At 43.7% G+C, this 14,329-nt stretch overlaps 1 protein-coding gene across 1 annotated transcript; it reads left to right on the top strand.

Annotated features, from left to right (window-relative positions):
- The first annotated feature begins 553 nt into the window (after positions 1–553).
- POLDIP3 (DNA polymerase delta interacting protein 3) lies at positions 554–13,848 on the top strand. The gene is made up of 9 exons (XM_009290040.2): positions 554–648; positions 3,536–3,923; positions 6,355–6,432; positions 8,256–8,351; positions 10,155–10,337; positions 11,279–11,356; positions 11,986–12,115; positions 12,984–13,050; positions 13,404–13,848. Exons 1-9 carry the CDS (start codon positions 590–592, stop codon positions 13,576–13,578), a joined length of 1,254 nt encoding a protein of 417 aa, XP_009288315.1. The 5' UTR covers positions 554–589; the 3' UTR covers positions 13,579–13,848.
- Positions 13,849–14,329: the final 481 nt, after the last annotated feature.

The raw sequence follows: 14,329 nt of genomic DNA, 5'->3' as shown, positions 1-14,329 counted from the left end.
GGGCGGAGCGCCGCCGCCCCACCTCTGTCCTTGGGACGCGCGGCACGGAGGGTCGGGCAGATCACGGCACCCGGGCATCCCGCGAAGTAAGCGGGTCACCCGGGGACGACCTGTACCCGCGCAAAAATTCCTCTCACATTGGCAGTGAGGACCCGGGCGTCACCCCGGGTCGTTATTTTCCTTACTCATAAGTTTAAGGCATAACCGTCTTCCCTCCGCCCCGTCGGGAGAACCCTGCGCGTTAGCTCTCGAGGTCAGGGCGAGCAACTCCCCACGCCGCCCCACAGCACACAAGCTAGTCTTCCCTTACCCTGACTTCTCTGCCCGGTCTTTTTCCCCTTCTGTGCCGCGTAACCGCTGCCGCCGGCTGAACCCGAACGCGACGTGCCGGGGACCGTATGTAAATGATGGGCCCGGGCGCCGCTGGGGGTTGTGGGACGCTCTCCCCGCCCCCCCCCCCCCCCCCCCCCCCGCGGGGGGGCGAGGGGCGGGGCCATCTCACTTCTGGAGGCGGGGCGAGGAACGGAAGTAGTATGATGTCATGTCCGGGTCTCGCTCGCTGCGTCTTATCGTTGGGCCCCGCGACAAGATGGCGGACCTCTCTCTGGACGAGCTCATACGAAAACGCGGTGTGACGGTGAAAGGGAGGTAAGCGGTCGGGAGGGCAACGCCCCGGACCCGGCGGCCTCCGGTGGTTCCTCTGTTCTCCCTTCTGGTCGTTCCGCTCCGGAGGCTGCGGGCCGCAGCCTGCCTCAGCGCGGCCCGGCCCTATTCCCCGCTTTCGCCTTCCCATTGGCTTAGGCGTTGGTCTGCGGGGCCGTGCCTGTAGAGTGGTGGGGGCTGCCGTCGCTCGGAGCCGGGGCGGGCTGGGGCCGGGGCGGGGGTCTGTCCCCACACCTCACCCCGCTCTGCCTGGCGGTGCCCCGTGGGCTCTAGCCCCGGCAGGGCAGGCCCACCCACCGCCTCTCCCCTTCCCTTCTCGGGCTCTTCTCGTTTCTCCCGAGATGTCTGCCACAGCCCATCGCTTCCCTAGTGCCTCCGACCTGCGCCTTCCCCGCTACCTCCTGCTTCTCCCCTTCCTTTCTCGGGCCCTTCTCGTTTCTCCCGAGATGTCTGGCACAGCCCATGGCTTCACTAGTGCCTCCGACCTGTACCTCCTGCTTCTCCCCGCCGATTAACCCAGTGGCGCTCCCCAAGCCGGGATCAGCGGGGCCTCGGCGCCCCCGAGCCCCCTCGGCATCCTGGCTGCCCTGTATCTGCAGCAGGAGCTGCAGCTCTTCGTCAGGCAGGGCCCTGGGGGTGCCCCGTCCCCCCGCAGCTCCCAGAAGGGGAGCGTTGATGAGTGGCACGGTGCATTGTGGGATAGCCGTGGGAGGTGTAGTTGTGCCACGGGGAGTCGTAACTGGCAAAGCTGATGGGGATCCGCACAGGCGAGGCTTCAGGCTGCCATGGCTTCATCAAAACTGCTGCCTGGCCCTTGGAAACTGTAGTCTTTGTAGCATAGTTAATTAGACTCCAACAGATTGTTTGAAATGCTTGTGTGGCTGTGGAGCGTGTTACATATTAGCTACAAGATTAGATTCCTGCTTTGTATGGCAGACATCTCTAGTGCAGGCTGGGCCATTTACTCTAGTGCAGCTGTTGGCAGTTCTTATTTGCCTTCTCCTTTGGTGGCTTTTCATCTTCCTTTTTGCTATAGGCACTTGATGCTTCTGAAGATCTTGTCCATAGATTTCTCCCCATCTGTGTTAGCTAAGTGTGCTCCTTTTTTGTTGTTGTTGTTTTCTTGTTTGTTTAATTTAATGGTCATTGGGGAATCTTAGGTTTTCACTCTGAATGTCTACGCTTATATGTCTAGAGTAGTATTTTGAAAGTTATCTGATAACGTATACTAGCAAAACATTCAAACACATATTTAAATCCTAGTCTAGACAAGGCCTTGGCTTTGCGCTTTCATTCATGTTATCCTGTGTATTTGGAACAGTCTTATGCTGCTTAATATGCCAAGCACCTCCTTTCTCCTTTTTCAAATCCCTCCTTAACTCTCATTTCTTCCAGAAATTCTTCCTGCTTTTATTTGCTGAACGATAATCCTTCTGCAGCACTGTAAGACTTTTTGTGCCTTGCATTTCTCTTGTTTGTCATGTTTAGCTCACTTCATAAGATTTCTGAGGCAGCTAACTTGACTTTGTGAAGGCTGGATAAACTGAATAAACTTAAATCATTATATCCGTGCTGTTCAGTAGCCTAGATGAAATAACAGAAAAATCTTCACCTATAAAATGTACCAATCCACAAAATATTCAAGCCAGAACTTGAAGTTCTGGAAAGTGAATTAGATGTTTGAGATTCCCTTTTATTTCAGGTGCTGTGGCACAAAATGCCTAAACAGTTAATGCTGTTACAGGGTAAGTAATTCTCTACGGAAGAGAGTTGCTTATTAGGATAAACAAAAGTCTTCAGAGACGGTGTAATCTTCAGTACAGAGTTTCCTAACCAATTTCATTAGTTCATGTCATTAACAGTTTTAACTAATTCTGGCTTAAATGCTGATACATATATTTCTGGTTTTGCTTTGACCTCTTTTATGCTCATTAAAAAGAACCACTCATCAAGCCCTTCTGCAGCACTCTGAATGCTTTCAACATAGCTAAATTAATGCTTTTTAAAATTGTAAGGGAAGTCTTGTTCTGTGGCTGGGGGGGTTTTGGTGTTTGTTTTTTTTTTATTCTGGATATATTTTAATAAATGATCTTAATACTCCTGTTTCTTCTAGCTAGTGTGCTTTGGCTGTATGAGAGACCAGCCGTAGGATTCTTAGCTAGGTAACAAAATGGGACCCCAGTCCTAGCTCTCCAGTTGTCTGGACACAAGAATGAGAGAGGCGGAAGTGGAGGTTCAGTCTTTCATCTCTGGTTTTTTTTACAGATCTCTCCACTGAAAATACATGACTGTAAATAATGTTAAGATAGTAGAACCCTACAATAAACCTTGAAACTGGTGGCTTTGAACTGAGATTGGTACCGGTGCTTGTACATCCTAAAATCCAAGCCTCTACACTCCCACAAATCTGAACTTGTTGCCCAGAATTCTTGAAATCATGTGTAGTTACATGTTTCCTTTTTATCAGGACATATTATTGTATTACAAAAGATGGTTAGCAGACCTGCTGAGTCCTAAAGCTAGAAAGTCTGTTTCTGTTCCTCTTCGTCTTCAAAGGTTTTCCTAAAGTACCTAAGTTGTTGATGAATTTTGTTTAAATGTAGCATGTACTTAGCACAGCTGAAGTCAGAACCTTTACTTAAGTTTGTAAATGTGAGCTTAAGGATGGATTTTGGAAATCAGTTCCTTAGCTGTTTATGTAGAAAGTAAAATCCAGCATAAAACAGCTTAGGAGCTCTACTGTTGTATTTGGACATCTAACCTGAGTGGATTTCTGTGCAGTAATAATGCGCTTTTGTTTGCAGCAACACAAATACTTTTATTGATACTGTATCACACCTTATAATATCTGAAACTTTTTTTTTCCCCCCAGGCTTAACACAAGGCCAGTGTTTGGAGGTGTAAGATCTCGCATTGGGATCCAGCAAAATCTCCTAAATAGATCATCACCAGCTGTCAGCTTCCAGCGGACATTTGATGCCCGACAGAAGATAGGACTCACTGATGCCCGACACAAACTGGGGGTTAAAGATGCCCGTGAAAAACTGGTTCAAAAGGACGCTCGGTTCAAAATCAAAGGGAAGGTGCAGGATGCTCGAGAGATGTTGAATTCCCGTAAGCAGCAAAGTGTTGCTGCTGAAAAGGTGACCAAAGTGGTGGATGCCAGAGAGAAGATCAGCTTAAAAAGGAGCGCTCCAGCTGCTATCAGCCCAACTATGGGGACAGTAAATCCAGCCGTGAAAATCACCAAAACTATCCAAGTAGGTCAAGCAAGCAATCTCTGAGCCCTCAGTTATTCTACAGCAGTCCAGTACGATATACTGGATGATACATGAATACATGATAATACATTAATATGTTCACATGTTTACAATAGAAGCGATGGTGATACAGTTCAGTCCAGCCTGTAGGGCAGGATTCAGAGCCTTTTGGGTGTCCTTGCAGCTGCTTGGGGCTTTTTGTAGAACCCCAGCTTTCATTTAAATTTTCATTTGAATTTTGGGCCCAATAAAGACTAAAGCAGCACTCCTGTCAGCATTAAAGTAGTTGTCTTGAATGGTTAAGTAGTCTCTTTCCCACCTAAATACAAAGAAAATGTATGCATTTTTGTCATTCTTATACCACCCCTCTTTGCAAGTCTGATGGGGTGGATTGTCCTCTCTAGATAACTGGTTTATCCTAGTGGTGGGATAACAGTTTAGAATACACAGCTGTGTTTGTATCTAAGAAGATCAAAAATTCAATGAGCCCTTCTACAATTTCTCTATTTCTACTTGGCTGGTTTTCAGGAAAGCCCTGACTGCCAGGGAGTTGCCTGATTACACGATACATTCCTGCTGAGGCTCAAGATTTATTTCAATTGTAGTATAATCAGTTGATCACCCTAACCTGCTGATTTCCTCTCACAATTTTCTAATTTCACTTTGCTGTGTGCACAGTAACTTGATTCTTAGCAAACTTCTCTGTGAAATAACTACTATTGAATGATGTGTGTGTTAGGTATGGTGGGTGGAGTCAGAAGAGAAGTTTCCAGACTGTCAGGATTGTTGTTTGAGGAGTGGTTTTGTTCCTCACCTCTACAAGCATGTAACCGAAGTTCCTAGCCTACCTCTTTCATTTTCCTCCTCCCAAAGATCAATGGTGTGCTTACACGTACCCAGAAAATCTCCTATTCTCATCAGTTTGAAAGCCTAGATGAGTCTGCTTTCTGTTTTGCTGAAGACCATCAAGCATATTTCTTCTTTAAATTAGCCTAGGAAATTTCCCATTACTCTGCAGGTTTCCTGCCAGGCTGACCTAAGAAAGAGAAAGGACTCTTGTGGCAGTAAGAAGGGCTAATCGCAGAGCAATAGAGCAGTCTGTTCAGTAGTCTTTAATTAGTAGGGTAATTAGTACTCATGCTGTCCTTCTAAGCCAAATCACCACCATCAGCCATTAGGAGTTGAACATTTTCTACAAAGTTTCTAGGAGTTAAAATAGTTTCCAGAGACTTGGTATGGCAGCAATTTGCTCTGACCCTAGTTTTTTTTTTTAAGACTTGGTTTGACCTACAGTACTTTGTTTGTTAAACAACATATTGCAAAAAAAGAAAATGTTGTAGAATGTAATAGTGATTAAGACTGTAGACAAAACTGTGCACATGAGCAATTATTTAATAATTTTTTAAAAATTATTTATAGTGAAATTCCAAATTGCCCATGGCCCTCCTCTCTTCCCAAATGTGGGAGCAGAATCAAACTAAAGTATCTTGATCTGACATGCAGCACACAGCTTTAATGTCCTATACTGTGGTCTTGTTTCTCATAAAGGAAGGGAAAAAAGTCTTTGAAACCCAAAGAATTTCCATAGCTCTGCTGATGTTTCTGTAGGACAGGTACCCTTGTTTCTAAATTGATTAGCTAATTGAAGCGTGAGGGTGCTGTGGTGTAAGTTACAGTCTAGAGAAAATGCAAATCTGAAGATTTTACTGCCTGTATAGAGTATTTTTGTAAGAAGACCCATTCTTTTCTGTAATGCTTTTTCAAAAACCAAAAGGGCATTTTTGAGAGAGTTGCTGTTTGATTTCAGTTGTTGATGAGTACAGCTACGTTCCCTGACTACTTCTGTTGTGATTTCCCTGTTTCATGGGATAACAGGCTGCGGAAGGGTCAGCTATACTACCCTGTGCATCACTTTATTCCACTACAGCTTATTCCAGCTCTATTGTGAAGGGACAGTATATACTTCTCCTTTGAAATGGAACAGAACTAAATTGTGTTGTGTCCCAACTTGCTGAATTTGATGGAAGTAGGTATCTTTGGTTCCCTGTAGCATGAAAGAAGAGAAGCTTACTTACTGATTTACCCCATTCATGGTTTCCTATTGGCAGAAATGCAGATCTAGTCAGTGCTGGCAGGGCTGGAGTTAAGTCCTTCCCACTAATCTTGGACTAAAACTCAAGCAATTCAAATCAGTTTCTCTTCGTGGCCTTAGGTTTTAATTTCTTCAATTAAGTGAAGCTATCTCATATTGAACATATTACAGGAAACATAGATGTTATCTAATAGCATATTGTGGTAATATGTTTCAAGAGCAGGAGAGCGAGTTTCATTTAAGTGGTCTCAGGGTATTAACTAACAGCTCTGATCTTCTGAAATGGGGATCTGGTGGACTGTAGCGTTTAATGCTTTGGTTCTTTCTCTCTAACTGTAGCAGAAAGCTCCAGTACCTGGACACTCTCATCCAGCAGGAATGAGGATCAATGTGGTGAACAACCACACACACAAACAGGTGTGTGCCTGCTCTGTGCTCTTTGTTTGTTACCTTTGGGCGGGGAAGGAAAGTGTCCATAAACATTGGCAGGTGCAAAGAAAACTTCAAGTAGAAAAGAAAAGTGTGTGGAAGTTCTCTAACAGCTTAGCTCCCTATTCTTGCATGGTTAAGATACTTTCATGGTAATTGAGGTTTTCATTTAGTCTAATTGATCTTGATTCCTTGTGTGTTATACAAATGCAAAGTAGGTATTCCCGATTTTCATCTGTATGCACTAATGTTTTTTTTTTCTAGAGACTGTGACCTTTAGCTGTGATGTTTTTCTGTAAATTTCTCAGTGACACCACATGAAACCAAGTTTTTGTTGTTTTGATTCACCATCCTGCCAGCCTCTTCAGAGAGTGGATATGATTGTACATGGTCAAATGTTCCACAGTGAGGTGGGAGATGGCATAACCTTCCTGTGAAATCCCAGCTATGGGTCCCTGCTGGAAACCTGATAGTGAATGATGTTAGCTGGTATTCTGATGTGCTATCAAATTTGCCATATCCCTTATCAATCAGACTTTGTCTGAGGAGAACCCTAGAATTTGTGCTGTCTTTTCTGGGATCAATTTTAAAGGCCTTCGTCACAGCTCCCGGCCATTCAGCCACCTTACCACCTTGGGTGCTTTCAGAGAGGAATTACACCTTTTTATTACTTATAATACTTTATGTACACACACAAAAAAATATGAAATATTGGAAAACTCATTCACAATAATGTGTCCTGTTTTGTTTTGGGGTTTTTTGCATCAATTATGGTAACTTTAGCTATTTGTGTATGTTACCTCTACATTGACTTGCTGCCTTCATCTATCCCAGATGCTTAAGGAAGTGTCATTATTCTGACCTCATCACTATAAGCCTTGAATCCATTTCACTTTGTCTCAAACTCAAGTCCATTGTCCTGATGGCTAGTGTTTTCCCCCGTTCTTTTCTGCACAATTCTCCTTTGTTCTACCATCTCTTTTTGGTTTTTTCCTTCATAGCATTTCTGTGACTGGAACAACTTTCCTGTTTGTAAACCAGAATCTTGCTGACTATGACAACCCACTTATTTTGCAAGCTCTCATTGCTAATCCCTCCGTTTTTCTTCACCTTTCTACTGAATTAATGGGAAGCTGTTTTGAGTTGTGACTTCTTATGTTCTGGGCAGTGACATGCGTATAGACTTTTTCTTAACATTATTTAGAATCTATGAAAAAATATCTGTGTAGGAGTTAGCCTCAATATTTTAAGGCAGGGCTATGAGCGTTAAGTTGAACTGGGAAATTAATTATTCATTCAGTAAACCTAGTGCAGTGTTTTCTAGTGTCAGATGGATATGTGCTGTGCTGAGGAAAGAGGCTGTTCAAAAGGAACGTTTGGTTCAGATGTATTTGGCAGACATATGCTTAATTTAAAAAGAACTAATTAAAAAAAAATCATATGCACATGCTTCAACTTTAAAGGTAGCAGGGTGCTAAAAAGTAAGACACTGAGGCTTTATTCCATTAATGTTGTTTCATCAGTCCTGATGAGGTCTAGGCATTAGAGAAATCTATATGTGGTTTCAGTACACCTAGGGAAATAGCTTTACTGTGGCATTTCTGGAAAAGAAGTTTGATAGTTTTTACGCTGGCATTTTGAAATGGACTTGCATACCTTCAGCTCTGTGTCCCCAAGCTGCAAGGACAGGAGTAAAGTCCAATGTAGTCACGTTCATTACCTGAAGAAGGCTGAAGGCAGGGGAAAACTACTTATTATGATGTCTAGATTAAATCTACCTGCTTGTAAACTGTTACCTTGCTTCTCTTCAGGGTCTGTATGACATGGAAGATGATGATGAAAGTGTCTCTCCCCTTACTAGCAAACAGATGAAAATCACCACCACAAACAGTTTCCTGCACAACGCGGTAAGGGATTATCTGAACAGTCCCCACCACGTCATGCTCACATTGGGTGGACACACAGGCTGCAGCTTTACAGGGCTTATGTTCTTTTAAAGTATGTAAACGATGCTTTCTCCCAAAATGTTTGCTCTTCACCCCACCCTTCCCTTTATGGCAATGCTTCTAGTGTTATTTTTGGGACAGAGTCCTTTTAGGCTAACTGTGGTTTTATAGGCCTTTTGCAGCCGGAATGTGCGCTTTCTCCCTTGCTGGCAGGTTGCTGCATGTTAGCTCTTGACTTGGGGATGTGCTTTGAATCTCTCGTTATTGTTTGAGCAGGCAAGCAAGGGAAGCTTTCTGCTGCTTCTCGAGGCTGGACGTCAAAGCAGGAAGTCTCTTGCCATGCAAAATCGTAGTTGGCAGCTTGTTGGGGAGTACTGATGCTCTGGAGAAGATGGAATTTCAACACAGACAAATGCGAGGTCTTGCTCTTGGGACGGGATAACCCTCTGCAACTTAAGCTAAGAACTGACTGGCTAGAAAGCGGCTTCGTAGGAAAGAGCCTGGGGATCCTGCTGGGTGATACACTAAGAATGAGTTAGCAGTGCTTCCTTGCAGCAATGAAGGCCAACTGTAGATCTTATATTAGTAAGATCATAGCTAGCAAATCAAGGAAGATAATTATTGCCATCTGTTTGGCAATTTGAGAGTGCACCTGGAGTACTGTGCCTATTTTTGGGCTCTGCAATACAAGACAGACACCGACAGACTGGAACTAGTACAACAGGATGGTCAGGGGGCTGAGGAGAGGGTGAGAGAGCAGTGTCTCTTAAGGCTGAGAAGAGAAGGCTGTAGTAAGATCTGTCCATGCACTTTCACTGCTTAATAGGTGGTCGTGGAAAAGGCACAACCCACGTCCTTTTCAGGAGCGAACAGGGAGAAGATGAACCAACAAATGTGTTGCAGCAAAAGAAACTCTAGTTAGATATTGGGGGAGAGTTGTGCAGTTCTCAGGGTATTGGTCAGCCTCTGGCCCAAGGACCCAGAGAGGCTGTGAAATCGCTGTTCTTGGAGATATTCAGAGTTTAACTGGATGAGGCCTTGAGCCAACCGGATGTGTCTTTGAAGTTAGCCCTGTTTCAGACATGAGGGCTGGACATGGGTTTGTCCTAAATTATTCTGTGGTTCTAAGAAAGCAAATTAATGTGGTTTTACCATCACACAGGCAGTTTAGTGGAATGATTATCCCATGTTTTTTTCTCATGTGGGTATTCAGAATAGAGCTCCTGGCCATTTGTCATCCTTAAAATCAGCCTTACAGGTTTTTTTGCAGGAATAAACGTGTTATCTTCAGTGTTCACAGCAGCTGCCAAGCACAATTTTTATTCTGGCTTTAAACTCTCCAGGTAGTTCCAACTAGAAAGGTTATGATGGAGCATAACCTTTGCATGCCCTAGCTTGGTGTTTCTGAAGAAGTATTGCTCTTTGTACTGGGGCAGCTCAATCTTAATGAGCAGTCTTTGTGTACACTTTGTAAAGTACTTGAAAATCTTTGAATAAAAGGAGCTTCTCAAATTCAAATCGCACTGGTAAAGTTCATTTAAGAATATGAAACTAAAAAGTGCTCATTAGTGACGGAAGTCAGAAACTTCAGCTGATTTTTGTCTCAAAGCTGAAAGTCTCCAGCACTGTGGAGTTTTTGACACCGGGAAGGACATGCAGTTCTTAGTGCGTGCTAGTAATGCTCTCCTGCTGTTGGTGCTTGAAGAGGAGGGATGACTGTTGTAGCCTGCAGCTCTCAGAGATACTTATTCTTTCTTCCTGTAGACTGGGCTGAGTGGCAATAAATTCTCTCTGTCCAAGACTGTTCCCCTGACTAAAGTGGTCCAGAATGATACATACACAGCTCCACCTGCACCTCCCTCTCCTATGCGGACGAAGGCCTTGACAAACATGTCCCGGACCTTAGTGACAAAGGAGGAGCCTCCAAAAGAACCAGCACCTGTTGAGGTGAGCTCAGGGAAGTGGGAGATGGTCTTTATAGAAGTCTCTGAAACATCTGAAACTTGCTGTTTATCGGTTATGCAAGCAGCTCATTTCTGCCTGCCTTCCACCATTATTTCTGGAACTCCATCAAGCTTATTCTGATAGCTGCAACCCAAGTCCCGAGAATTTGAAACCTGTCTAAACATCCTTTTCTTCAGCGTTTGAGAGACTGGGAATTCTCAGTTATTGCATCTTGCTTCTCTCAACTTTTTTATCTAGCATGGGAGCACATGGTCCTGGGGGAATCTGTGTTACAGGAGGTGGCAGTTGTTGTTTGGACGCTCCTTGGAGGCTTCCATGTCCCTAGGAATAGTGTTTTAACACTACTAGTTATGTTGTCTTCTGTCCGCTCCTGTTAGCAAGGAGAAAAATGGGATTTTTTCCAAATACAGCTTCTTGCTGTCCACACAAGACCTCTCAGGCAATTTGTAGACAAGCTGCCTGGAATTGCTTTACCAAACTGCCTGATGTTGGGTACAGGTAACCCACCAGGTGTTCCCAGGCATTTTGAGTTCAGCATGTTCTTGAGGGGCTGGAGCCATATTTTGGGGTTTGCTGGCTGGTGTAGAGTGCAGCAGACACATGCACTTAAAAGTGTGGGCATGACCAGAGAGTACTGTGTATGTATGCAGATTAAGTTAGTGTTATACTTGGGAATGAAAGAGGAAAGTTACTTCAGAGAGAAATTAGCATGGAAAAGGGGCTCCTCTTCACCATCAGATGAGCTGCGCTTTTGTAAGCATTGATACTTCCCATTACTAGCTGTAGCTCTCACCTTTGTGTGTGTGTACAGACTTTCCCAGACATCCCTTTAGTGACTTTTATTTAATGCTTTCTCTGCTGTGCTGTCTTGCCTGCTGCATTTCTGACCTTTTTTTATGCGATGCATTTGTTTGTGTTGGCAGCTGGCGTTCAGTCCTTTGGAAGGCACAAAGATGACTGTAAACAATCTGCATCCTCGAGTCACAGAGGAAGACATTGTTGTGAGTGTTGCTTACTGCTGAACTGTGGATGAGTGATGCTTCTTTCCCTTAACCTACCTCTTTTGATAAATCACTTGATCTGTGGTGAATGCAATGAAGAGGGGTATGGCATGGGTTTGCTTTCCTTGCAAAAACTTTGAGAGTTCCTGATTTCTTTTGTTTTGGTTTTTAGTCACTTTTTTTAAAAAACGTGTGCTTAAGAAGCTGGGACAAAATACCATTTCTAGGGTGTACTGAGATACCTGGCATCACTTAGAGGAGTTCATGCCAAATCATGCTTGGTGGTGTCCTCAAGCTTATGCCCCCATCCAAATTACCTAGGCGCTTCCATTCTCAGCAGGCTGAGAATGAGCCTGGTCTTCATGTGTGACAAACAGTATAGAGTACTGGGCCTTGAACTCTTCTGCTTGTGTTGGTAGCAGTATGGAGCTTTGTGCAACCTGTATGACTAATGCCAAGTACTCATACCATAGCAAACACAAAATAAGACAAGTGGCAAAATTCTGCCATGTATTTTACTAAGCAGGATGGGTGGTGCAATTAGGAAACTAAGCCTTTCTCACTTGGTGTCTTTGGCTGAAGTGGTACCTCTGATGTGACCGTGGTCATGACTAACTCTCTGCCCTCAGGAGTTATTCTGTGTGTGTGGCGCTCTGAAGCGAGCCCGGCTGGTGCACCCTGGAGTGGCTGAGGTAGTATTTGTGAAGAAAGAAGATGCTATCACAGCATATAAGAAATACAACAACAGGTGCTTAGACGGTGAGTTTGAGACCAGAGTTGCATTTAGGATAGATAAATCAACAAAGACTTTTCTACCTCAGCAGAGAGTTTAAAAGCATCTCAGATGCTTATATGCTACGAAGAGAGAGGAAATGCCAGAAAATCAGTTCAAGAGCTAGACAATGCAATACGCTTCTATGTAACTAGCTGAATATATGCACAGTTTATTTAAGGGAAATTTTAAAAAACTTTTTCCTAGAAAGAGAATGCTCAAAGCTAGAGGCAGGGTCCTGATGATTCCACTGCTCTAATTTACAGATTAAATTTCTTTTGTTTCTAATCTAGTGCTGGGAGCTAGGTAGTCCTTAGGAAGGCTTTACCTGCTTACAGAACAGCTGCTTGCAAAGTATAAGTAAAACTAATATTTGCAAAACCCTCAAGGCATAGTCAGAGACATTTTGAATCAGACCTGTAAAACAATTAGTATCAGCTTCTCCATAAACTTTGAACAATGCAATTGTTAATCTGGATCCACCTGCAATGTTGTTATAGGCTGAAATTATGTGTTAATTTTTAGCTGGAAATAGATGCTTTTTCTTTCTCTAAATGAGTAACGTTATTAATGTCAGATGAGCAGCAGACAGCTGAGAATGGGAGATTTTCTTTTGTCTCTGCTAAGGGTTTTGTACCTATATGTAATTTCTTAACTAGTGTGAGTCTTCATATTGTACTGAGTGTTTCAGTGGCTCTCCTGTTGCTGTGATTTTGCAACAAAAGATGTATCAGCTGTTCTTTCTCATGTTTCCCCAGCATGTGGAACTCTATTGCTTGCACTGGTGTGTGATATTTCTGGGGTCTTGCCTTACCATGATTCTGATACAAGGACTTTTTTATTGTGTTTGTTTAGGTCAACCAATGAAATGCAATCTTCATATGAATGGGAATGTCATCACCTCAGACCAGCCTATATTGCTGTAAGTGTCTTTTAGGTGGAGGGGAAGAACCAAGCACATTTGCAGGTTCTGTTTTGAGGAGGACCTGAGGGGAGGGGAGGAAAACTGTTAGCAAATTATTGTCCCATGAATATTCTCCTTCTCTTCCTCTCTGTGGAACTTTATGTTGAGCTGAGTGCTATATAGCTTGGCTCCATAGTATTCCCAGCCCAAAACAAGTCTGAGATGAGGAAGTTTTCTTATGAGGAAAGTATATTTAAAACCTCTATCTCTAATATTGGGAAGGGGGCAACACCGAGAACAGTAAATGCAGACATAGTGTTAAATTTTATTTCATAATGAGAGGTTAAATACTGCTTTTTTTCATCCTCCAGCCGATTGAGTGATACCCCTTCAGTGAAGAAGGAAGGGGAACCACGCCGGTCAAGTGCAAGCGCCTCCTCAAATCCCCCAGCTGAGGTGGACCCTGACACTATCTTGAAGGCACTCTTCAAATCCTCAGGGGTCTCTGCCTCTGTGCAGCCCACAGAATTCAAAATTAAACTCTGAGAAGGGGGAGCGAGCAGTGGACTGGAAAACTCATTTAAGTTGAGGAATGAGAAAAGTGCAGGAGTGCAGATGTTACTTGCATTTGCCTGCCTTGAAATTTTTTGTTTTCTATGATCGCTACCTTACTGTACAATAGTGTTTCCTCTTGTGTGTGTACTTTCTGTTTTCATAGTTGGAGTTTTTTCCATGATTTTTTTTTCCAGAAGAATAACCTCCCCCTTCTGCCAGTAATGTATTACGAAGCATATACCATGTAACTCCCTCCTTTACTCCAAAGCCTTTCATAGTTGGAGTTTTCTCCCATGATTTTTTTTCCAGAAGAATAACCTCCCCCTTCTGCCAGTAATGTATTACGAAGCATATACCATGTAACTCCCTCCTTTACTCCAAAGCCCCTAGTGGCCATTAAAAGTGCACATAGACCTTGAGGGAAGGAGTGGTGATCTCCTTCTCTTTTCTTCTGACTGACCTTTAACTAAAAGGTGCATCCCCTTGATTATCAACAGGCAAGAACACCACATTGTTTCTGAAATTGCTGCACTGGGTACAAAGTCAGGTGTGACTCCATACAGGAAGCACCATCTTGCATCTTTGATTTGTATGCATTTGGTGGCATACTACTTCATTCTGGCTGTTGGACATTTTTCTGCTCAGCAGCTGTGACGTTGAGAAGAAGTGTGAAAAACTGAGCTCCCCACTGTGTATACCAGCCAACGGAGGCATCAGGCAGAAAGGACATATGCACAAGTGC

The sequence above is a fragment of the Aptenodytes forsteri genome, unplaced genomic scaffold, assembly GCF_000699145.1.
Source record: "Aptenodytes forsteri isolate BGI_AS27 unplaced genomic scaffold, ASM69914v1 Scaffold284, whole genome shotgun sequence".
Classification (NCBI taxonomy): Eukaryota; Metazoa; Chordata; class Aves; order Sphenisciformes; family Spheniscidae; genus Aptenodytes; species Aptenodytes forsteri.
The sequence above is the reverse complement of the archived record's forward strand: the minus strand, read 5'-3'. Positions and strand labels throughout refer to the sequence as shown.

Excerpts from the sequence above, each read along its gene's own strand:
- POLDIP3 (XM_009290040.2), top strand. The coding sequence starts at position 590 with ATGGCGGACCTCTCTCTGGACGAGCTCATACGAAAACGCGGTGTGACG. Across the intron at positions 3,924-6,354 it reads AAATCACCAAAACTATCCAA|CAGAAAGCTCCAGTACCTGG; the intron begins GTAGGTCAAGCA and ends CTCTAACTGTAG. Across the intron at positions 6,433-8,255 it reads ACAACCACACACACAAACAG|GGTCTGTATGACATGGAAGA; the intron begins GTGTGTGCCTGC and ends GCTTCTCTTCAG.